Consider the following 26,203-nt stretch of genomic DNA (forward strand, 5'->3'; position numbering starts at 1 on the left):
GGGCTGTAGGGCTGTAGTTTTCTACTAAAGTGGACTGTAGGGCTGTAGTTTTGTACAATAAAGTGGGCTGTAGGGCTGTAGTTTTCTGCACTAAAGTGGGCTGTCATCTTTTTTTACACAAGTGGTCTGTAGTTTTCTACTAAAGTGGGCTGTAGGGCTGTAGTTTTCTGCACTAAAGTGGGCAGTAGGGCTGTAGTTTTCTACAATGAAGTGGGCAGTAGGGCTGTAGTTTCCTACAATGAAGTGGGCAGTAGGGCTGTAGTTTCCTACAATGAAGTGGGCAGTAGGGCTGTAGTTTCCTACAATGAAGTGGCCTGTAGGGCTGTAGTTTCCTACAATGAAGTGGGCAGTAGGGCTGTAGTTTTCTACAATGAAGTGGGCTGTAGGACTGTAGTTTCCTACAATAAAGTGGGCTGTAGGACTGTAGTTTCCTACAATAAAGTGGACTGTAGTTTCCTACAATAAAGTGGGCTGTAGGACTGTAGTTTCCTACAATGAAGTGGGCTGTAGTTTCCTACAATAAAGTGGGCTGTAGGACTGTAGTTTCCTACAATGAAGTGGGCTGTAGTTTTCTACAATGAAGTGGGCTGTAGGGCTGTAGTTTTCTACAATGAAGTGGGCTGTAGGGCTGTAGTTGTTGTTTTTTACACTAGAGGAAGCTGTACTTTTCTACACTAAACTGTACTGTAGTTTTTAATGATTTATAATCCCTCCTAAATTCCATGTTTTGGAACTGTACAAGATTATGATGACTAAAGATGACTAAAACATCAACTAGGCTAGCTGCTTTCAATCTGTGGAGTTCATGTATTTTCTGGGAGGCTTACTGCTGGGAGGGTTACTGCTGGGAGGGTTACTGCTGGGAGGGTTACTGCTGGGAGGGTTACTGCTGGGAGGGTTACTGCTGGGAGGGTTACTGCTGGGAGGGTTACTGCTGGGAGGCTTACTGCTGGGAGGGTTACTGCTGGGAGGGTTACTGCTGGGTGGGTTACTGCTGGGAGGGTTACTGTTAGGAGGCTTACTGCTGGGATGGTTACTGCTGGGTGGGTTACTGCTGGGAGGGTTACTGCTGGGAGGGTTACTGCTGGGAGGGTTACTGCTGGGAGGGTTACTGCTGGGAGGGTTACTGCTGGGAGGGTTACTGCTGGGAGGCTTACTGCTGGGAGGGTTACTGCTGGGAGGGTTACTGCTGGGAGGGTTACTGCTGGGAGGGTTACTGCTGGGAGGGTTACTGCTGGGAGGCTTACTGCTGGGAGGGTTACTGCTGGGTGGGTTACTGCTGGGAGGGTTACTGCTGGGAGGGTTACTGCTGGGTGGGTTACTGCTGGGAGGGTTACTGTGAGGAGGCTTACTGCTGGGAGGGTTACTGCTGGGAGGGTTACTGCTGGGAGGGTTACTGTTAGGAGGCTTGCTGCTGGGAGAGTCTTTGGGTTGTGGGTCACTCCCCCTCTCTAATGAGTTACAGTAGGGGGGGTGTGGGGGAAGAGCTTTGGGTTGTGGGTCACTCCCCCTCTCTAATGAGTTACAGTAGGGGGTGTGGGGGAAGGGCTTTGGGTTGTGGGTCACTCCCCCTCTCTAATGAGTTACATTAGGGGGGGTGTGGGGGAAGGGCTTTGGGTTGTGGGTCACTCCCCCTCTCTAATGAGTTACAGTAGGGGGGGGGGGGGACTTTTGGCTTCCAGGTAGAACACAATAGTTATTGTGTCATAGGATGGGGTCTCCTGTCTATATGTATGTTGATTGATGAGTCCAGGGTATCTACTCTTCAGCCAGTCAGTTATCAGGAGCAGGATGGTGTGTACTGTACTTTAATAGACAGAGATACTACTTTACTCCCCTCTCTTCACCCTCCTCCCCTCTCTTCACCCTCCTCTCCTCCCCTCTCTTCACCCTCCTCTTCTCTCTTCACCCTCATCTCCTCTCTTCACCCTCCTCTCCTCTCTTTACCCTCTCCTCTCCCACCCTCTCCTCTCTTCACCCTCCTCTCCTCTCTTCACCCTTCTCTCCTCTCTTCACCCTCCTCTCCTCTCTTCACCCTCCTCTCCTCTCTTTACCCTCCTTTCCTCTCTTTACCCTTCCTCTCCTCTCTTTACCCTCCTTTCCTCTCTTTACCCTCCTATCCTCTCTTTACCCTCCTATCCTCTCTTTACACTCCTATCCTCTCTTTACCCTCCTATCCTCTCTTTACCCTCCTATCCTCTCTTTACCCTCCTATCCTCTCTTTACCCTCCTCTCCTCTCTTCACCCTCCTCTCCTCTCTTCACCCTCCTCTCCTCTCTTCACCCTCCTCTTCTCTTCACCCTCCTCTTCTCTCTTCACCCTCCTCTTCTCTCTTCACCCTCCTCTCCTCTTTACCCTCCTCTCCTCTTTACTCTCCTCTTTACCCTCCTCTCCTCTTTACCCTCCTCTCCTCTCTTTACCCTCCTATCCTCTCTTCACCCTCCTCTCCCCTCTTCACCCTCCTCTCCCCTCTTCACCCTCCTCTCCCCTCTTCACCCTCCTCTTCTCTCTTCACCCTCATCTCCTCTCTTCACCCTCCTCTCCTCTCTTTACCCTCTCCTCTCCCACCCTCTCCTCTCTTCACCCTCCTCTCCTCTCTTCACCCTCCTCTCCTCTCTTCACCCTCCTCTCCTCTCTTCACCCTCCTCTTCTCTCTTCACCCTCATCTCCTCTCTTCACCCTCCTCTCCTCACCCTCTCCTCTCTTTACCCTCTCCTCTCCTCACCCTCCTCTCCTCTCTTCACCCTCATCTCCTCTCTTCACCCTCCTCTCTTCACCCTCCTCTCCTCTCTTCACCCTCATCTCCTCTCTTCACCCTCATCTCCTCTCTTCACCCTCCCCTCCTCTCCTCTCTTCACCCTCCTCTTCTCTCTTCACCCTCCTCTCCTCTCTTCACCCTCCTCTTCTCTCTTCACCCTCCTCTTCTCTCTTCAACCTCCTCTCCTCTCTTCACCCTCCTCCTCTCGTCACCCTCCTCCTCTCGTCACCCTCCTCTCCTCTCGTCACTCTCCTCTCCTCTCGTCACTCTCCTCTCCTCTCTTCACCCACCTCTCCTCTTCACCCTCCTCTCTTCACCCTCCTCTCTTCATCCTCCTCTCTTCACCCTCCTCTCTCCTCTCTCTCTCACCCTCCTCTCCTCTCTTCACCCTCCTCTCCTCTCTTCACCCTCCTCTCCACTCTTCACCTTCCTCTCTTCACCCTCATCTCCTCTCTTCACCCTCCTCTCCTCTCTTCACCCTCATCTCCTCTCTTCACCCTCCCCTCCTCTCCTCTCTTCACCCTCCTCTCCTCTCTTCACCCTCCTCTCTTCTCTTCACCCTCCTCTTCTCTCTTCACCCTCCTCTCCTCTCTTCACCCTCCTCTTCTCTCTTCACCCTCCTCTTCTCTCTTCACCCTCCTCTCCTCTCTTTACCCTCCTCCTCTCGTCACCCTCCTCTCCACTCGTCACTCTCCTCTCCTCTCGTCACTCTCCTCTCCTCTCTTCACCCACCTCTCCTCTTCACCCTCCTCTCTTCACCCTCCTCTCTTCATCCTCCTCTCTTCACCCTCCTCTCCTCTCTGCACCCTCCTCTTCTCTCTTCACCCTCCTCTCCTCTCTTCACCCTCCTCTCCTCTCTTCACCCTCCTCTCCTCTCTTCACTTTCCTCTCTTCACCCTCCTCTCCTCTCTTCACTCTCCTCTCTTCACCCTCTTCTCCTCTCCTCTCTTCACCCTCCTCTCCCCTCTTCACCCTCCTCTTCTCTCTTCACCCTCATCTCCTCTCTTCACCCTCCTCTCCTCTCTTTACCCTCTCCTCTCCCACCCTCTCCTCTCTTCACCCTCCTCTCCTCTCTTCACCCTCCTCTCCTCTCTTCACCCTCCTCTCCTCTCTTCACCCTCCTCTCCTCTCTTCACCCTCCTCTTCTCTCTTCACCCTCATCTCCTCTCTTTACCCTCTCCTCTCTTTACCCTCTCCTCTCCTCACCCTCCTATCCTCTCCTCACCCTCCTATCCTCTCCTCACCCTCCTCTCCTCTCTTCACCCTCATCTCCTCTCTTCACCCTCCTCTCCTCTCTTCACCCTCCTCTCCTCTCTTCACCCTCCTCTCTTCACCCTCATCTCCTCTCTTCACCCTCATCTCCTCTCTTCACCCTCCCCTCCTCTCCTCTCTTCACCCTCCCCTCCTCTCCTCTCTTCACCCTCCTCTCCTCTCTTCACCCTCCTCTTCTCTCTTCACCCTCCTCTCCTCTCTTCACCCTCCTCCTCTCGTCACCCTCCTCTCCTCTCGTCACCCTCCTCTCCTCTCGTCACTCTCCTCTCCTCTCTTCACCCACCTCTCCTCTTCACCCTCCTCTCTTCACCCTCCTCTCTTCACCCTCCTCTCTTCATCCTCCTCTCTTCACCCTCCTCTCTGCACCCTCCTCTTCTCTCTTCACCCTCCTCTCCTCTCTTCACCCTCCTCTCCTCTCTTCACCCTCCTCTCCTCTCTTCACCCTCCTCTCCTCTCTTCACCCTCCTCTCCTCTCTTCACTCTCCTCTCCTCTCCTCTCTTAACCCTCATCTCCTCTCTTCACCCACCTCTCTTCACCCACCTCTCTTCACCCACCTCTCTTCACCCACCTCTCTTCACCCACCTCTCTTCACCCACCTCTCTTCACCCACCTCTCTCCACCCACCTCTCTCCACCCACCTCTCTTCACCCTCCTCTCCTCTCCTCTCTTCACCCACCTCTCTTCACCCACCTCTCTTTACCCTCCTATCCTCTCTTTACCCTCCTATCCTCTCTTTACCCTCCTCTCCTCTCTTTACCCTCCTCTCCTCTCTTTACCCTCCTCTCCTCACCCTCCTCTCTTCTCCTCTCTTCACCCTCCTCTCCTCTCCTCACCCTCCTCTCCTCTCTTCACCCTCCTCTCCTCTCTTTGTGTTTCTTTGTGGTTGGGTAGCTAGATGTGTGTTTTGTGGTTGGGTAGCTAGCTGTGTTTCTTTGTGGTAGGGTAGTTAGATGTGTGTTTTGTGGTAGGGTAGCTAGATGTGTGTTTGTGGTAGGGTAGCTAGTTGTGTTTGGTGATAGGGTAGCTAGCTGTGTTTCTTTGTGGTAGGGTAGCTAGATGTGTGTTTTGTGGTAGGGTAGCTAGATATGTGTTTTGTGGTAGGGTAGCTAGTTGCTTTTTTTGTGGTAGGGTAGCTAGATGTGTGTTTTATGGTAGGGTAGCTAGATGTTTCTTTGTGGTTGGGTAGCTAGATGTGTGTTTTGTGGTTGGGTAGCTAGATGTGTGTTTTGTGGTTGGGTAGCTAGCTGTGTGTTTTGTGGTTGGGTAGCTAGCTGTGTTTCTTTGTGGTAGGGTAGCTAGATGTGTGTTTGTGGTAGGGTAGCTAGATGTGTGTTTTGTGGTAGGGTAGCTAGATGTGTGTTTTGTGGTAGGGTAGCTAGATGTGTGTTTGTGGTAGGGTATTTAGTTGTGTTTTGTGGTAGGGGAGCTAGATGTGTGTTTGTGGTAGGGTAGCTAGATGTGTGTTTTGTGGTAGGGTAGCTAGATGTGTGTATTGTATTAGGGTAGCTAGATGTGTATTGTATTAGGGTAGCTAGATGTGTTTTTTGTGGTATGGTAGCTAGATGTGTGTTTTGTGGTAGGGTAGCTAGATGTGTGTTTGGTGGTAGGGTAGCTAGATTTGTGTTTGGTGGTAGGGTAGCTAGCTGTGTTTCTTTGTGGTAGGGTAGCTAGATGTGTGTTTTGTGGTAGGGTAGCTAGTTGTGTTTTTTGTGGTAGGGTAGCTAGATGTGTGTTTTATGGTAGGTTAGCTAGTTGTGTTTCTTTGTGGTTGGGTAGCTAGATGTGTGTTTTGTGGTTGGGTAGCTAGATGTGTGTTTTGTGGTTGGGTAGCTAGCTGTGTTTCTTTGTGGTAGGATAGCTAGATGTGTGTTTTGTGGTAGGATTGCTAGATGTGTGTTTTGTGGTAGGGTAGCTAGATGTGTGTTTGTGGTAGGGTAGCTAGATGTGTGTTTTGTGGTAGGGTAGCTAGATGTGTGTTTTGTGATAGTGTAGCAAGATGTGTGTTTTGTGATAGTGTAGCAAGATGTGTGTTTTGTGATAGTGTAGCAAGATGTGTGTTTTGTGTTAGGGTAGCAAGATGTGTGTTTTGTGGTAGGTTAGCTAGTTGTTTTTATTTTTGGTAGGGTAGCTAGATGTGTGTTTTGTGGTAGGGTAGCTAGATGTGTGTTTTGTGGTAGGGTAGCTAGATGTGTGTTTTGTGGTTGGGTAGCTAGATGTGTGTTTTGTGGTAGGGTAGCTAGATGTGTGTTTTGTGGTAGGGTAGCTAGATGTGTATTTGTGGTAGGGTAGCTAGATGTGTGTTTTGTGGTAGGGTAACTAGATGTGTGTTTTGTGATAGTGTAGCAAGATGTGTGTTTTGTGGTAGGGTAGCTAGTTTTTATTTTTGGTAGGGTAGCTAGATGTGTGTTTTGTGGTAGGGTAGCTAGATGTGTGTTTTGTGGTAGGGTAGCTAGATGTGTGTTTTGTGGTAGGGTAGCTAGTTATGTTTCTTTGTGGTAGGGTAGCTAGATGGGTGTTTTGTGGTAGGTTAGCTAGATGTGTCTTTGTGGTAGGGTAGCTAGATGTGTGTTTTGTGGTTGGGTAGCTAGATGGGTGTTTTGTGGTTGGGTAGCTAGATGGGTGTTTTGTGGTTGGGTAGCTAGATGGGTGTTTTGTGGTTGGGTAGCTAGATGGGTGTTTTGTGGTTGGGTAGCTAGATGGGTGTTTTGTGGTTGGGTAGCTAGATGGGTGTTTTGTGGTAGGGTAGCTAGATGGGTGTTTTGTGGTTGGGTAGCTAGATGTGTGTTTTGTGGGTGGGGAGCTAGATGGGTGTTTTGTGGTAGGGTAGCTAGATGGGTGTTTTGTGGTTGGGTAGCTAGATGGGTGTTTTGTGGTAGGGTAGCTAGATGGGTGTTTTGTGGTTGGGTAGCTAGATGGGTGTTTTGTGGTGGGGTAGCTAGATGGGTTTTCTTTCTACTAATTGTCTTGGTAAGCAGGGGTGTAGTGCTGCGACTCCCTACTGGAAACTATTGCTTGACGTCTGTTTTAAAGTGAATTTCCTTCCATTCTATATAGTAATGATTTATGTCCACTACTTGGTCAATTGATTTCACAGCACGTTTAATCTCTGCAAATAAACTCTCTGACTGGATGGTCCCCGGTCGGGGTTAAATTACTCTGTAATGGGTAGCCTATATAGTATGTGTATAGTATGTGTTCAAGCTAATCAAACCAAAGTTTGTTTATCATACAGAGAAATCTACACTATGGCCTCGTCACAGTAAAGCTCTCCTCGTAAACAGAGCCATGATATTCAGTTATGTGTATTTACATTAGGCTATAGTCAGATGCCTACAAATAGCTTTACCACGTAGTCAGATGCCTATTGGGCTATAGTCTACAAATAGCTTTACCATGTAGTCAGATAACTACAAATAGCTTTACCACGTAGTCAGATGCCTATTGGGCTATAGTCTACAAATAGCTTTACCATGTAGTCAGATAACTACAAATAGACTTAACACGTAGTCAGATGCCCATTGGGCTATAGTCTACAAATAGCTTTACCACGTAGTCAGATGCCTATTGGGCGATAGTCTACAAATAGCTTTACCACGTAGTCAGATGCCTATTGGGCTATAGTCTACAAATAGCTTTACCATGTAGTCAGATAACTACAAATAGATTTACCACGTAGTCAGATGCCTATTGGGCTATAGTCTACAAATAGCTTTACCATGTAGTCAGATAACTACAAATAGACTTACCACGTAGTCAGATGCCTATTGGGCTATAGTCTACAAATAGCTTTACCACGTAGTCAGATAACTACAAATAGATTTACCACGTAGTCAGATGCCTATTGGGCTATAGGCATACTGCAAACTACTGTTATTTGTTCCTGAACTGGCCGAACGGCAGAGCTATCCTTCAGCATCACAGGTTGGTTTAACCTCTTCAACATTACAGCACCATCCTGGCGCTTTGCTGACAGTACCATGAAGGCCAATCCAATCACTTAAAATTATCTGATCAAGACCTGTTATCTAAATCTAATAGTCCTGCTCATCACAGATTATAATCACAGGTAGAATATGTTCACTTCTCACCAGGGTGCTGGTTTAGTAAAGTTACACCAAGATCCCATGCTGATGAGTTACACCAAGATCACATGCTGATGAGTAAGGAACTCCCCTCACCTGGTTGTCTAGGTCTCAGTAAGGAACTCCCCTCACCTGGTTGTCTAGGTCTCAGTAAGGAACTCCCCTCACCTGGTTGTCTAGGTCTCAGTAAGGAACTCCCCTCACCTGGTTGTCTAGGTCTCAGTAAGGAACTCCCCTCACCTGGTTGTCTTGGTCTCAGTAAGGAACTCCCCTCACCTGGTTGTCTAGGTCTCAGTAAGGAACTCCCCTCACCTGGTTGTCTAGGTATCAGTAAGGAACTCCCCTCACCTGGTTGTCTAGGTCTCAGTAAGGAACTCCCCTCACCTGGTTGTCTAGGTCTCAGTAAGGAACTCCCCTCACCTGGTTGTCTAGGTCTCAGTAAGGAACTTCCCTCACCTGGTTGTCTAGGTCTCAGTAAGGAACTCCCCTCACCTGGTTGTCTAGGTCTCAGTAAGGAACTCCCCTCACCTGGTTGTCTAGGTATCAGTAAGGAACTCCCCTCACCTGGTTGTCTAGGTCTCAGTAAGGAACTCCCCTCACCTGGTTGTCTAGGTCTCAGTAAGGAACTCCCCTCACCTGGTTGTCTAGGTCTCAGTAAGGAACTCCCCTCACCTGGTTGTCTAGGTCTCAGTAAGGAACTCCCCTCACCTGGTTGTCTTGGTCTCAGTAAGGAACTCCCCTCACCTGGTTGTCTAGGTCTCAGTAAGGAACTCCCCTCACCTGGTTGTCTAGGTATCAGTAAGGAACTCCCCTCACCTGGTTGTCTAGGTCTCAGTAAGGAACTCCCCTCACCTGGTTGTCTAGGTCTCAGTAAGGAACTCCCCTCACCTGGTTGTCTAGGTCTCAGTAAGGAACTTCCCTCGCCTGGTTGTCTAGGTATCAGTAAGGAACTCCCCTCACCTGGTTGTCTAGGTCTCAGTAAGGAACTCCCCTCACCTGGTTGTCTAGGTATCAGTAAGGAACTTCCCTCACCTGGTTGTCTAGGTCTTAGTAAGGAACTCTCCTCACCTGGTTGTCTAGGTCTCAGTAAGGAACTCCCCTCACCTGGTTGTCTAGGTCTCAGTAAGGAACTTCCCTCACCTGGTTGTCTAGGTCTCAGTAAGGAACTCTCCTCACCTGGTTGTCTAGGTCTCAGTAAGGAACTCCCCTCACCTGGTTGTCTAGGTCTCAGTAAGGAACTTCCCTCACCTGGTTGTCTAGGTATCAGTAAGGAACTCTCCTCACCTGGTTGTCTAGGTCTCAGTAAGGAACTCCCCTCACCTGGTTGTCTAGGTCTCAGTAAGGAACTTCCCTCACCTGGTTGTCTAGGTCTCAGTAAGGAACTCCCCTCACCTGGTTGTCTAGGTCTCAGTAAGGAACTTCCCTCACCTGGTTGTCTAGGTCTCAGTAAGGAACTCCCCTCACCTGGTTGTCTAGGTCTCAGTAAGGAACTCCCCTCACCTGGTTGTCTAGGTCTCAGTAAGGAACTCCCCTCACCTGGTTGTCTAGGTATCAGTAAGGAACTTCCCTCACCTGGTTGTCTAGGTATCAGTAAGGAACTCCCCTCACCTGGTTGTCTAGGTCTCAGTAAGGAACTCCCCTCACCTGGTTGTCTAGGTCTCAGTAAGGAACTCCCCTCACCTGGTTGTCTAGGTCTCAGTAAGGAACTCCCCTCACCTGGTTGTCTAGGTCTCAGTAAGGAACTCCCCTCACCTGGTTGTCTAGGTCTCAGTAAGGAACTCCCCTCACCTGGTTGTCTAGGGCTTCATTGAAAGGATAACCCTGCAGCCACTAGGTCCTCCGTGGAATGTGTTTGACACCCCTGGTGTAGAGGATCATTGTACCATCTAAAACACTGTGAACTATGTTTTCCATCACCCCAAAATATGTTCAGCTGTTTGAAGCAAAACAAAAACTGAAGTAAAAGACGCGACAAGTCTTAAGAAGGGGACGTATAGGAATAGCGCTGATAGAACACATGTACCACTTTTTAGTCTTTCTTTCAGTGACTGACATATCTGTAACACACACTTCTATGTGAATTTGGTCTGGTGAAAAAAACAAGAGTTTTTCCTTAACGATAAGGATCCCAACTAAACGTTTAAACGTTCACACCCCTCTTTCTAACATGTATTGACACGGGGCTGAATACTTATTTCATCAAGATACATTAGTGTTTTATTTTTTCATTCATTCATTCAAAAAAATAATAATCATCCACTTTGACAGAATATTTTATAATTCATTATTTTATAATTAAATACATCATATCATATTTCAACTTTTGTAACAATAAAATGTGAACAAATCCAAGTTTAGGTGAATACTTATGATAGGCAGTGTATGGGTCTACCAGAGTGGTGCATCTCAGACCGGCTGACGTGTGTATTGGTGTAGCCAGAGGAAGAGCCCTGGAACGAAGGGAAGTGGAGGGGTCAGGAGGTCCCACAGAGACAAAGGACAGCTGGGGAGGAGAGAAGCGGAGAGGATGAGAAGAGGGAGGAGAGGAGGTGGTGTTATGGAACTATAGAGTTTCTGTCTCATACCCGTTAGTCCTTAACTTTCTTCTCCTACCTCCTTTTCCTCTCTCTCTGTCCCCATTTCTTCTTCTCTCCCTCTGACCTGCCTCAGTTCACCAAGAGAATGACACAGTAAGGTGTAGGTGGAGGAGATGAGGAGGGGAAGGAGCAGGCATTCTTCACGTCCAAACCCTCTGATTTACAGACTCCTGATGCAACATGGCTTCCTTTCTCAACAACCTATGCTCAGGAAACACAAAGGGAATGCAACATGGCTTCCTTCCTCAATGACCTTTGCTCAAAAAACACACAGGGAACACCTTCTGACATAGAGAGATAAAAAGGGGGGGTTGAGAGAGAGAGGCTGATGGACAAGACGGTGGTTCTCTGTAGACTGCGGTGGTTCTCTGTAGACTGCGGTGGTCCCTGTAGTAGACGGTGGGGTCCCAGTAGTAGACGGTGGTTCCCAGTAGTAGACGGGGGTTCCCAGTAGTAGACGGTGGGTCCCAGTAGTAGACGGTGGGTCCCAGTAGTAGACGGTGGGTCCCAGTAGTAGACGGTGGGTCCCAGTAGTAGACTGGGGTTCCCAGTAGTAGACGGGGGTTCCCAGTAGTAGACGGTGGTTCCCAGTAGTTCGGCTGGTGTACAGCAATCTTTAAGTCACACCACAGATTCTCAATTAGATTAAGGTCTAGGCTTTGACTAGGCCATTCCAAGACATTTAAATGTTTCCCCTTAAACCACTCAAGTGTTGCTTTAGCAGTATGCTTAGGGACATTGTCCTGCTGGAAGGTGAACCTCCGTCCCAGTCTCAAATCTCTGGAATACTGAAACAGGTTTCCATCAAGAATTTCCCTGTATTTAGCGCCATCCATCATTCCTTCAATTCTGACCAGTTTCCAAGTCCCTGCCGATCATTTGGGAGACTTGCACATGCCTTTTGGCGAACACCAAACGTGTTTGCTTATTTTTTTCTTTAAGCAAATACTTTTTTTCTGGCCACTCTTCCGTAAAGCCCAGCTATGTGGAGTGTACGACTTAATGTGTTCTTATGGACAGATTCTCCAATCTCCGCTGTGGAGCTTTGCAGCTCCTTCAGGGTTATCTTTGGTCTCTTTGTTGCCTCTCCGATTAATGCCCTCCTTGCCTGGTCCATGAGTTTTGGTGGGCAGCTCTCTTTTAGCAGGTTTGTTGTGGTGCCATATTCTTTCCATGTTTTAATCATGTATTTAATGGTGCTCCGTGGGACGTTCAAAGTTTCTGATCTTTTTTATAACCCAACCCTGATCTGTACGTCTCCACAACTTTGTCCCTGCCATGTTTGGAGAACTCCTTGGTCTTCATGGTGACACTTGCTTGGTGGTGCCCCTTGCTTAGTGCTGTTGCAGACTCTGGGGCCTTTCAGAACAGGTGTGTATATATACTTAGATTGCACACAGGTGGACTTTATTTAACCAATTATGTTACTTATGAAGGTAATTGGTTGCACCAGATCTTATTCAAGGGATTCATAGCAAAGGGGCTGAATACAATGCACCACTTTTCCGTTTTGAATTTTTTGAAAAATGATTTTTTTTTTCATTTCATTTCACCAATGTGGACTATTTTGTGTATGTCCATTACATGAAATCCAAATAAAAATCCATTTAAATTACAGGTTGTAAGGCAACAAAATGGGAGAAATGCCAAGGCAGATGAATACTTCTGCAAGGCGTCTGTTTCTCAAACTAGACACTCTAACGTACTTGTCCTCATGCTCAGTTGTGCACCGAGGCCTCTCCCACTTTCTATTCTGGTTAGAGCCAGTTTGCGCTGTTCTGTGAAGAGATCTTCAGTTTCTTGGCAATTTCTCGCATTAAATAGTCTGTTATTTTTCTGAGAAATGAAGGCTGACGAGTTTCAGACGAAAGGTCTTTGTTTCTGGCCAAAAACAAGGACATTTCTAAGTGACCCCAAACTTTTGAACGGTGGTGTGTGTGTGTGTGTGTGTGTGGATGGGATGGGATTGTTAGACATTATAGACAGGCACAGCAGCAGGGAAGACACTGTTATTACAGGAATCATGAGGATGATGCACTTTGCTGTTTAACAAATGCATGGTTCTATCCGCCCCAAAAATTCCGTTTTTATTTAGGTGACCAGGGAGAATGTGCAGCTCACACCAGCGCATCCATTATCACACAGCCAAGTCAAAGGGTCACAACATGGGACTAAATGGTCACAGAGCAATGTGCAGGAAATGACCTTTAAAACTGCCAAACTGTGTAGAATTGCACAGAATTTGCTTTACAACAACAAAATGCTATCTACTACGCTAGGATACCTTAACCTATCAAGCTAATAGACTTAGTTTACACTTCCAATTAACTGGGGACGGTGAAACTAATAAACTATCTAACAAATCTATTAATTTTAAAATGTTGGTTTACTTGCCATTATCAGTCACCTGGTGATAAGACAAGATGTTACTTAGACTTTTTTGCATATTTTCGTGGTCTCTGGGTCAACCGGTTTGTGTGGGCAGCTGCCCCTGGGAAAGAAAAGTTTAAAAAATGAACTGCCCTAGATACCTCCTCTTATCTTCCACCAAGCTCATCTTCCTATCACACCAGAGGATGCAAACCACCATTCACCTCCATAACTACCTGATAGTAGCATGGCAGGGAGTGTGTGTGTGGGACTGAGCATCCAGCCTGGCAAATACAGCATTTAGTCTCTGCTTCCATGCTGTTTTAATGCAAAGTGGTTGTTTTGAATAGTGGAGGAAGAGGAAGTCAAGAGGGAGTCAATTCCCTTGATGCTCAGTGTGATAACACTATTTTCACCTTGGTACACTTGTAGAAACAAAGTTTTATATAAAACCAAGTTCTATATATGACACCCTAAATATCCAATATAAGTGTCATTTCTTCAGTGTTGTCACATGAAAAGATATACTCAAATATTTACAAAAATGTGAGTGGTGTACTCGCTTTTGTGATATACTGTATATAGAACTTGGGTTAATACTGGATCTTTAGACATTTTTAGACAATTTGGACATTTTCACTTAGGGGTGTACTCACTTTTGTTGCCAGCGGTTTAGACATTAATGGCTGTGTGTTGAGTTATTTTGAGGGGATAGCACATCTACACTGTTATACAAGCTGTACACTCACTACTTTACATTGTAGCAAAGTGTCCTTTCTTCAGTGTTGTCAACATGAAAAGATATACTCAAATATTTACTAAAGTGTGAGGGGTGTACTCACTTTTGTGATATACTGTATGACACCCTAAAGATCCAATATTAAACCAAGTTCTATATATGACACCCTAAAGATTCGATATTAAACCGAGTTCTATATATGACACCCTAAAGATCCAAAGAACCAAGTTCTATATATGACACCCTAAAGATCCAATATTAAACCAAGTTCTATATATGACACCCCAAGGATCCAATGTTAAACCAAGTTCTATATATGACACCCTAAAGATTCGATATTAAACCGAGTTCTATATATGACACCCTAAAGATCCAAAGAACCAAGTTCTATATATGACACCCTAAAGATCCAATATTAACCCAAGTTCTATATATGACACCCTAAATGTCTGAGGCATTTCTAGGACAGTGAGGAAGGCAAGGTCAGAGCTTCGCACACTGAATGATACACCCTTTGACAGCTTCTGAGATTAAAAAATAAATGTAGTCCTGCTTTGTGGCATTTCGCGAAGGCTCAATGTTATGTTGGTCGCACTATACGTTTTTGTTGTGTAGATGTGGTTGTCCATGTTTGACAGAGCCATTGGATGTCTTTCAGTGATGTTCCTACCGGCGGATTCATTGCTAAATATACAAGCAGACACATTTGGTCCTGTGTTTGAAAGACTACAACTTTGTTTGGGCGGTGCTTCGTGCGCCGGCCTTGCCCCTCCCCCAAGGCAGCCTTTTTTTTTAAAGGAGGCGGACACTAACAGTCCATTGGGCAAAACTCGAAGAACTGACCACACTCAACGGCTTCAAGTGATTCCTCTCATCAACACGAATTTGACTATGGAGCATTAGCTATTGGAGCATGTAGCTATTAGCTACATGGTGACATTCAACCATACATGTTTCAACCTGAATATAGAGAAGAGGATTCAAAACAAAGAGTTGAATTTAGCTGAAGTTACAAGCTCAACCGATGAAGCCTCAGCCGATGTCAGCACCAAGAGGTCAGATGACAAATACGGTACCTAGCTAAGTAAGTTATTTTTCCTGTAAGCCACCTAGCTAACTTTAGTTTATCTACTGAAACCCATATTGTGTATTGCTGACTGACATACAGTGGGGGAGAAATCAAATTATTTTTCTGTTTGCTAACTTAGCTAGCTAGCTAACCAACTACCAGTAACCATATCTATGACAAAAAATAGAAGAGGTTTTACAATCAGAGATCTTTTATATCTCGATTGTAAATACCTCTTATTTTTATAACTGTAGCTATACAAAATATTTGCCTGAGCATGCCTGATAGACATGGCTATAGGTAGATGCTGTCTGCCTACATACTCATGTGTATGTTCTGGTCACTGTGCAATGGTTGAGGGTTATGCCATATTTCTTCCTATTAGGCTAGATATTTGTCTAATTGTAATCCCTGTGCCTGTGCACATTTATGCATGTTCAACTAGTCCCTAATGTTAAAGTTAAGCTGGCACGGTTCAACTGTTGTTCAAACTGTACAATAGAATATAGTTTTTGTTTTCAAGACAATACCTTGTGGTGCCTGGGCTTCTTCCTGCAATGGATTCTAGATACTGAAACATAATTTCTTTGCCTGCTATGTGTCATTGTAGCAGAACTGTATCCCTCTAGACGGATTAGACATTATGCTGGATTTCAAGCAGATGACTCATGAGGAGCTGAATGGCAGTTTGATCATGACAACACTCCTCCCACAGCTGTGCAAGTATACCGTGAACTTAGTGTGTTCCTTTGTGAATGGCAGTTTCATCATGACCATCTCTCCCATCATCTGCTGATCACCAGTTATCTTAGCCACAGACTGTTACACCAGTTAGTGTGATTTAACCACAGATTGTTGGTGTCCATTACTGGAAGTTAAATGATAGGTACTGTTTGTTGTAGCATAGAGTCTTCAACCAACCTTAGCGATGCCGTCTTCGTCCTCGATTCGGTGAAACAGGAGTCTCACAAAACGTCTGTGTTCAGTTGCAGGGTGTCAGTTTGAATTTAGAAAATGCTCCGTTATTAAAATAAACACGTTTTTTGCTCCAGTATTTTATCCAACAAGGTGTGCGCCGCCATTGTGTCTATTTCAACTCACTCATTGATTGAAACACGTCTCTGTCATCATGACATGCAGCACTTTGGAGTCTCAATCAATTAGAGAAGACTTGAAATAGACAACATTTCTGCAAAACTCTTCGGGTAAATTACATTATCTGGTGTAACAATCTGAAGCTACATTTCTCTGCACTTGTGTGTCTCTACACCTGAGACACACTCGAACATACTGAACTACACTGTTCATAATATATATGTTTTACTTTTACCATATAAAATGATCGTTGAATACCCAGTTCTCTTGAGTTAGCATTAAATAGTGTACACTCCCCTGTATTTTAGAATTGGACAAATTAACAAACATTATATGGCTGTCTGAATGTCTAGCATCTGTTTGATACTACAGAGCCCTGTACAGTTTATATAAATATATTCTGGGAATTGTTAAGGGCTGATACATTTCAAAGATTGATAGAAATTATCCATATTTATTTGATGGTTGTTCTCCAACCCTGTTCCTGGAGAGAGACCCTCCTGTAGGTTTTAACTCCAACCCTGTTCCTGGAGAGATACCCTCCTGTAGGTTTTTAACTCCAACCCTGTTCCTGGAGAGAGACCCTCCTGTAGGTTTTAACTCCAACCCTGTTCTTGGAGAGAGACCCTCCTGTAGGTTTTAACTCCAACCCTGTTCTTGGAGAGAGACCCTCCTGTAGGTTTTCACTCCAACCCTGTTCCTGGAGAGACACCCTCCTACAGGAGGGTTGGAGTCAACAAATGTCTCACCAAGCTCTGTGTGTGTGTGTGTGTGTGTGTGTGTGTGTGTGTGTGTGTGTGTGTGTGTGTGTGTGTGTGTGTGTGTGTGTGTGTGTGTGTGTGTGTGTGTGTGTGTGTGGGTATGACGGGGAGGTCAGAGCTCGCCTGGTCTGCCAAGACATTCCTATCTGGTAACACCATTTTCACCGCGGGCCCTGCCAAAGATCAGCTCAGCCTCCCTGGCTACTAGGGTGTAACCCGCCAGGCTATGCTACACAAGGTAGAGCTGGCTAGGCTACACGAGGTAGAGCTGGCTAGGCTACACGAGGTAGAGCTGGCTAGGCTACACGAGGTAGAGGCCAGGGGTCGGGCAGCTAGTAAGCTCCAGTCTGGGCAGAGAGGCTGGGTGTAGAACCACTAGACTGGGCACTAGGGGGAAAATCAATAGTTACATATCGAGGTGTTATTTTTTACGATATATTTTGTTGTATCGTTTTGCTAGATGGCTGTACCTGCATCAAAACTCCAGTATTTTTTCTTCATAGCTTGTTCTCCATTTTTTTTAAAAATAGGGAGCCAATTTGTTTTAGCTCTTCTACTTCCATGAATGAGCTAAACTAGTTTCCTCATGGCTCTCTCTGGTCCCTCTGCAGCAGACACACGTGGTGCTCTTAGCAATTCAGAAATCATACAACATAGTGATATGTCCATGGTATCGCACGAGACAAGTAAACCAGAGATCAAAATCAAAAGTAACAGTCAGTATCGGGTGTGGCCAACAGCTGCATTACGTACTGCAGTGCAGACTGCACCAGATGTGCCAGTTATTGCTGTGAGATGTTACCCCCCTCTTCCACCAAGGCACCTGCAAGATCCCTGACATTTCTGGGGTGGAGGATGGCCCTAGCCCTCACCCTCCGATCCAACAGGTCCCAGACGTACTCAATGGGATTGAGATCCGGGCTCTTCGCTGGCCATGGCAGAACACTGACATAGTAAGACACTATCTATGAGTGGTGATGGCCCCTAGTAAAATAGACTGTCGACATGGGTTATAATCTATAGTAAGTAATGCCTTTTCAACATGGCTCCTCATGTTTTTGTTTTGAGCCCTGACCCCTCCAGAAAGATACTGCTGTTAGATTGCTGACTGTGGTAAACAGTAGGCTATAGATTCTTAATTCCCACCCTCAGTTTTAGTCACAACCCGGCTCGTGGGATGTGACAAAGAGTTCTTATAGGACCAGGGCACAAATAATAATATAATAATAATCAATAATTTTGCTCTTTATTTAACCATCTTACATATAAAATGTTATTTGTTCATCGAAAATGGTGAATAACTCACCACACGTTAATGAGAAGGGTGTGCTTGAAAGGATGCACATAACTCTGCAATGTTGTATTGGAGAGAGTCTCAGTCTTAAATCATTTTCCATACAGTCTGTGCCTGTATTTAGTTTTCATGCTAGTGAGGGCCGAGAATCCACTCTCACATAGGTACGTGGTTGCAAAGGGCATCAGTGTCTTAACAGCACAATTTGCCAAGGCAGGATACTCTGAGCGCAGCCCAATCCAGAAATCTGGCAGTGGCCTCTGATTAAATTACATTTTCACAGAACCGCTGGTTTCGATGAGGCTCTCTTGTTCAGATATCGGTCAGTGGACTGAAGGCAGGGCATGAAAGGGATAACGAATCCAGTTGTTTGTGTCATCCTTCTCGGGAAAATAGCTGCTTAATTGCGCACCCAACACACTCAGGTGCTTCGCTATATCACATTTGACATTGTCCATAAGCTTGAGTTCATTTGCACACAAAAATCATACAATGATGGAAAGACCTGTGTGTTGTCCTTGTTAATGCAGACAGAGAAGAGCTCCAACTTCTTAATCACAGCCTCAATTTTGTCCCGCACATTGAATATAGTTGCGGAGAGTCCCTGTAATCCTAGATTCAGATCATTCAGGTGAAAAAAAACATCATCAGATAGGCCATTCTATACTGTTGTACATTTCTAGAACACTCAGACATTACATGTATCCATCACAGTGACATTCTATACTGTTGAAGTACAGGTCTAGAACACTCAGACATGTATCCATCACATTAACATTCTATACTGTTGAAGTACAGTTCTAGAACACTCAGACATTACATGTATCCATCACATTAACATTCTATACTGTTGAAGTACAGTTCTAGAACACTCAGACATTACATGAATCCATCACAGTAACATTCTATACTGTTGAAGTACAGTTCTAGAACACTCAGACATTACATGTATCCATCACAGTGACATTCTATACTGTTGAAGTACAGGTCTAGAACACTCAGACATGTATCCATCACATTAACATTCTATACTGTTGAAGTACAGTTCTAGAACACTCAGACATTACATGTATCCATCACATTAACATTCTATACTGTTGAAGTACAGTTCTAGAACACTCAGACATGTATCCATCACAGTAACATTCTATACTGTTGAAGTACAGTTCTAGAACACTCAGACATGTATCCATCACAGTAACAATCTATACTGTTGAAGTACAGTTCTAGAACACTGACATGTATCCATCACATTAACATTCTATACTGTTGAAGTACAGTTCTAGAACACTGACATGTATCCATCACATTAACATTCTATACTGTTGAAGTACAGTTCTAGAACACTGACATGTATTCATCACAGTAACATTCTATACTGTTGAAGTACAGTTCTAGAACACTCAGACATGTATCATCTCAGTAACATTCTATACTGTTGAAGTACAGTTCTAGAACACTCAGACATTACATGTATCCATCACATTAACATTCTATACTGTTGAAGTACAGTTCTAGAACACTCAGACATGTATCCATCACAGTAACATTCTATACTGTTGAAGTACAGTTCTAGAACACTGACATGTATTCATCACAGTAACATTCTATACTGTTGAAGTACAGTTCTAGAACACTCAGACATGTATCATCTCAGTAACATTCTATATTGTTGAAGTACAGTTCTAGAACACTGACATGTATCCATCACAGTAACATTCTATATTGTTGAAGTACAGTTCTAGAACACTCAGACATTACATGTATCCATCACAGTAACATTCTATACTGTTGAAGTACAGTTCTAGAACACTCAGACATGTATCATCTCAGTAACATTCTATATTGTTGAAGTACAGTTCTAGAACACTGACATGTATCCATCACAGTAACATTCTATACTGTTGAAGTACAGTTCTAGAACACTCAGACATTACATGTTTCCATCACAGTAACATTCTATACTGTTGAAGTACAGTTCTAGAACACTGACATGTATCCATCACAGTAACATTCTATATTGTTGAAGTACAGTTCTAGAACACTGACATGTATTCATCACAGTAACATTCTATACTGTTGAAGTACAGTTCTAGAACACTCAGACATGTATCCATAACAGTAACATTATATACTGTTGAAGTACAGTTCTAGAACACTCAGACATTACATGTTTCCATCACAGTAACATTCTACACTGTTGAAGTACAGTTCTAGAACACTGACATGTATTCATCACATTAACATTCTATACTGTTGAAGTACAGTTCTAGAACACTCAGACATGTATCCATCACAGTAACATTCTATACTGTTGAAGTACAGTTCTAGAACACTCAGACATGTATCATCTCAGTAACATTCTATACTGTTGAAGTACAGTTCTAGAACACTCAGACATTACATGTTTCCATCACAGTAACATTCTACACTGTTGAAGTACAGTTCTAGAACACTGACATGTATTCATCACAGTAACATTCTATACTGTTGAAGTACAGTTCTAGAACACTCAGACATGTATCATCTCAGTAACATTCTATACTGTTGAAGTACAGTTCTAGAACGCTGACATGTATCCATCACAGTAGCATTCTATACTGTTGAAGTACAGTTCTAGAACACACAGACATGTATCCATCACAGTAACATTCTGTACTGTTGAAGTACAGTTCTAGAACACTCAGACATGTATCATCTCAGTAACATTCTATACTGTTGAAGTACAGTTCTAGAACGCTGACATGTATCCATCACAGTAGCATTCTATACTGTTGAAGTACAGTTCTAGAACACACAGACATGTATCCATCACAGTAACATTCTGTACTGTTGAAGTACAGTTCTAGAACACTCAGACATGTATCCATCATTATTAACATTCTATACTGTTGAAGTACAGTTCTAGAACACTGACATGTATCCATCACAGTAACATTCTATACTGTTGAAGTACAGTTCTAGAACACTCAGACATTACATGTATCCATCACAGTAACATTCTATACTGTTGAAGTACAGTTCTAGAACACTGACATGCATCCATCACAGTACCATTCTATACTGTTGAAGTACAGTTCTAGAACACTGACATGTATTCATCACAGTAACATTCTACACTGTTGAAGTACAGTTCTAGAACACTCAGACATGTATCCATCACAGTAACATTCTATACTGTTGAAGTACAGTTCTAGAACACTCAGACATGTATCCATCACAGTAACATTCTATACTGTTGAAGTACAGTTCTAGAACACTGACATGTATCCATCACAGTAACATTATATACTGTTGAAGTACAGTTCTAGAACACTCAGACATGTATCCATCACATTAACATTGTATATTGTTGAAGTACAGTTCTAGAACACTGACATGTATTCATCACAGTAACATTCTACACTGTTGAAGTACAGTTCTAGAACACTCAGACATGTATCCATCACAGTAACATTCTATACTGTTGAAGTACAGTTCTAGAACACTCAGACATGTATCCATCACAGTAACATTCTATACTGTTGAAGTACAGTTCTAGAACACTGACATGTATCCATCACAGTAACATTCTATATTGTTGAAGTACATTTGTTGATCGTTGTACATACCATTAGTCATATGGACTTCATCCAGAAGGATTCAGATGTTTGAGCAGTATAGGACAGAGGCCTATTCATCTCACCCAGTCTTCCTCAACCAGATTTCCAGACTTCTCGAAGACAAGGTCTCATGCACCCTCTCATATAGCGTTCTTGTTTTCCTCCAGAACCACCACTCAGACCCAGGGCTGTTGCCTGGCGGATTTGTGTCCTCCGTCCACCACAGTCTTTAGCAGGGTCATGACTGTCAGAATTCAAGGCTGTTTTCCTAGCTTCTTGAAGACTAGAGCTAGCTAGCTGGGAAATTAGGCTTTTCCCCAAAGCCTGTTGGCAAGACCACTAATACGTCCTCCCCAAAGGCTCAACACGCTACTAGTTCCTGTTTTAATCCCTAAATGGGTGGTTACTCTGTGGCAGTATCTCCTTTTTAGAAAGATCCATCACTGAGTTTTTCTCCTTTCAGTTTTAGTTAGCCAGACTAACTAGACCAGCTAGACTAACTAGACCAGCTAGACTAACTAGACTAACTACACTAACTAGACCAGCTAGACCAGCTAGACTAGCTAGACCAACTAGACTAAATAGCCTAACTAGCCTAGCTAGACTAACTAGACTAACTTTAGCTTAGCTTGTTTACCTATCTAATGGGGGCGTATCAAATTTATGAGGAAGCGTAGGGGGTGTTGCGCATGCTAATAGCGCGCATACTGTATGAGAACCAATCAAAAAGTCTGTCTGATTTGAAATAACCTCCCCTTTTACAAGCCTGAGATACCAGACCAGTAAACCAGAGGCCACCAATATAGAGATTGTTCAGCCTGGCTAGCTACTCCACCTACTGAGGGGAAACACTGGCATATAGCATTTATTGTTATATTACCGATCACACAGGTATCAGAATTACTCTTTATAAGAGCTCAGGGTGTATCTCTCCTAACAGACCATAATATAACTGTCTGAATACCCTCTCAGTAACAACCTTTCCTGGTGTTTCCCAACAGGTATTGGGAAGGTGAAGCGGAAAACGGGGATGCGTGACACTGCCTCCAACGCAGACGCTGACATGTACTCCGACAACGGCGAGCGCCTGTACGACCTCAACCTGCCGGCGCTCGTCAAGTTCAGCTACACCGCCGAGCGGGAGGACGAGCTCTCGTTGGTCAAGGGCACCCACGTTATCGTCATGGAGAAGTGTAGCGACGGCTGGTGGCGTGGGGGGTACCAGGGGCGTTCCGGGTGGTTCCCCTCCAACTACGTGACAGAGGACGCAGACGGGACAGCGGGGGGAGGAGGTTTGGGAGACCCGGCAGGGTCGCTGACGGAGAAGCTAGCGGCAGTAGTTCACAGTGTGTCTAACGGGAACCGGGTACTCCACACGGTGCAGGCGCTGTACCCTTTCAGCTCGGGGAATGACGAGGAGCTCAACTTTGAGAAGGGAGAGGTGATGGAGGTGGTAGAGAAACCAGACAACGACCCTGAGTGGTGGAAGTGCCGTAAAGCAGATGGACAGCTGGGACTAGTGCCTAAGAACTACGTCACTGTGCTGCCTCCCCAGCAGGACTCTACTACCCAGAATGCCTCACTGGGCCCCGCGGGGCCGCCCACGCCCGACTGTGACTACATCTCTCCGGCCACGGTGGGGCGGTTTGCTGGGAAGCCGTGGTACTATGGCAAGGTGACGCGTCATCAGGCAGAGGTGGCTCTCAACCAGAGAGGAGTGGAGGGAGACTTCCTCATCAGAGACTCTGAGTCATCGGTGAGTCCTGACTGCTATCTATAACTCCATCTATACATCCGTCTGTAGAGAGCTGTACATCCGTCTGTAGAGAGCTGTACATCCGTCTGTAGAGAGCTGTACATCCGTCTGTAGAGAGCTGTACAGCCATCTGTAGATAGCTATACATCCGTCTGTAGAGAGCTGTACATCCGTCTGTAGAGAGCTATACAGCCATCTATAGAGAACTATACAGCCATCTATAGAGAGCTATACAGCCATCTGTAGAGAGCTATACAGCCATCTATAGAGAACTATACAGCCATCTGTAGAGAACTATACAGCCATCTGTAGAGAACTATACAGCCATCTGTAGAGAACTATACAGCCATCTGTAGAGAACTATACAGCCATCTGTAGAGAACTATACAGCCATCTGTAGAGAACTATACAGCCATCTGTAGAGAACTATACAGCCATCTGTAGAGAACTATACAGCCATCTGTAGAGAGCTATACAGCCATCTGTAGAGAGCTATACAGCCATCTGTAGAGAGCTATACAGCCATCTGTAGAGAGCTATACAGCCATCTGTAGAGAGCTATACAGCCATCTGTAGAGAGCTATACAGCCATCTATAGAGAGCTATACAGCCATCTGTAGAGCTATACAGCCATCTGTAGAGAGCTATACAGCCATCTGTAGAGAGCTATACAGCCATCTGTAGAGAGCTATACAGCCATCTGTAGAGAGCTATACAGCCATCTATAGAGAGCTATACAGCCATCTGTAGAGCTATACAGCCATCTGTAGAGAGCTATACAGCCATCTGTAGAGAGCTATACATTAATCTATAGAGAGCTATACAGCCATCTGTAGAGCTATACATTAATCTATAGAGAACTATACAGCCACCTGTAGCTCAGTGTAGACTTCCTCATCAGAGACATCCCACACTCATCTAGAAGGTCTAGAGCAAACGATAGGTCATCTCTTCCATCTGTTTATCTCAACGTTTGAGTTGCCGTCTGTCTTTACGTCTACAGCTCCATTACTACTCTGTCATGATCCTGACAGTTCAGCCTGTCTGCTGCCATCATTCCTGCATTGTGTTGACCTGAGGTGGTTAGTGTAATGTTGCTGTAGAGCTGTCAGCGGTTAGAGAGGGTGGAGGTATTAGTGGTGACATAAGGACTGTAGGAACAATGTCTCAGAGCTGGGGATTCATTTCATATCGCAGGATGATTAACAACATCCCAGCTGAGCCCTGTGTTTTAACTGTCTGCTCAGTTTACAGCTTTTATTGACCCCCTCTCTTCTCTCTCTCCCTCTTCGTTCCCTCTCTCCTCTCCCTCTTCTCTCTCTGTCTCCACCCTCTCTTCTCTCTCTTTCTGTTTCTCTCCCCCCCTCTTCTCTCTCTCCCTCTTCCCTCCCTTCCTTCCCTCTCTCCTCTCCCTCTTCTCTCTCTGTCTCCACCCTCCCTTCTCTCCCTCTTCTCTCTTTCTGTTTCTCTCCCCCCCTCTTCTCTCTCTCCCTCCCCTCTTCTCTCTCTCCCTCTTCCCTCCCTACCTTCTCTCCTCTCCCTCTTCTCTCTCTGTCTCCACCCTCTCTTCTCTCTCTCCCTATTCCCTCCCTTCCTTCCCTCCCTTCCTTCCTTCCCTCTCTCCTCTCCCTCTTCTCTCTCTATCTCCACCCTCCCTTCTCTCCCTCTTCTCTTTCTTTCTGTTTCTCCCCCCCTCCCTCTTTTCTCTCTCCCTCTTCCCCCCCTCCCTCTTCTCTCTCGCTCTCTTCCTCCCCTCCCTCCCCTCCCTCTTTCTGTTTCTCTCTCCCCCTCCCTCCCTGTCTACCCTCCTCCCTCTTTCTCTCTCTTTATGTTTCTCTGTCTCCCCCTCCCTTCTCTCTCTCTCTCCCACCCTTCCCCTGCTTTCCACCCACCAGCCCAGTGATTTCTCCATCTCTCTGAAGGCCCAGGGGAAGAACAAGCATTTCAAGGTTCAGTTGAAGGATGGTTTGTACTGCATTGGCCAGAGGAAGTTCAGTTCTCTGGAGGACTTGGTGGATCACTACAAGAAGGCTCCCATCTTCACCAGCGAGCAGGGAGACAAGCTCTACCTGGTTAAGGCCCTGGCTGCCTCTTGATCACACACTCTTAAACACACACACACACACACACTGACAAACTTTTACACATCACAAGGACTTCCTATGAGCCGGGAGCCGTGATCATTCCATTAGGAAAGGGGGAGGAAGAGAGAAGTGGAGAGGGAGAAAAGGACATTGGACTCTCCTTTATGTAAATCATCCTATCTTACCCAGATCATGCGTTTACTTCTTCTAGGTCATAATGCCATCTTCTAGATATAGGCTGTTTCTGTTTATAATATATATATATATATTCTTTTAAGTTTCTTTAAAAAAAAAAAAGGTGATGTTTTGAACTCAAACAACAAGGAGTCGTAGTGATGAGGCGGTTTGGTCGTTGGTCGACGATCCAGAATGTAGCCTAGCTACACATTTCAACAGACTTGTTGTGTCGTTGTCGGTCTTAACTCTTTCAACGTCGTACAACAACTGATATGTGGTGGACAATAATCAGACTTCTCCTAACTGCTCAACCTAAATAAAAATGATTAAGTGACCAAAGTTTATTGATTGGTTTAATTTCACCCATCATAGTTATTGATACACTATATGTACAGCAGGATGTGGACGCCCCTTCATATTAGTGGATTTGGATATTTCAGACACACCCGTTGCTGACAGGTGTATAAAATCGAGCACACCGCCATGCAATCTCCATAGACAAACACTGGCAGTAGAATGAAGAGCTCAGTGACTTTCAACGTGGCA

General features: G+C 45.2%; 1 protein-coding gene across 7 annotated transcripts in view; it reads left to right on the top strand.

Moving 5' to 3' along the window:
- LOC110535150 (SH2/SH3 adapter protein Nck1) overlaps positions 1-25,996 on the top strand; it is a 118,737-nt gene extending 92,741 nt beyond the window's left edge. For 6 of the 7 annotated variants that reach the window (XM_090189214.1, XM_090189215.1, XM_090189213.1 and 3 more), the window contains 2 exons: positions 22,642-23,396; positions 25,292-25,996. In XM_090189214.1, coding sequence (XP_090045340.1) covers positions 22,642-23,396; positions 25,292-25,492 — 956 coding nt within the window. In that variant the 3' untranslated portion in view covers positions 25,493-25,996. Of the gene's footprint in view, positions 1-16,809; positions 17,698-22,641; positions 23,397-25,291 lie in introns of those variants that run through there. The other variant, XM_090189216.1, reaches the window with a different exon arrangement.
- Positions 25,997-26,203: the final 207 nt, after the last annotated feature.

The sequence above is a fragment of the Oncorhynchus mykiss genome, chromosome 11 (genome assembly GCF_057628025.1).
Source record: "Oncorhynchus mykiss isolate SJ-2025 chromosome 11, ASM5762802v1, whole genome shotgun sequence".
NCBI lineage: Eukaryota > Metazoa > Chordata > Actinopteri > Salmoniformes > Salmonidae > Oncorhynchus > Oncorhynchus mykiss.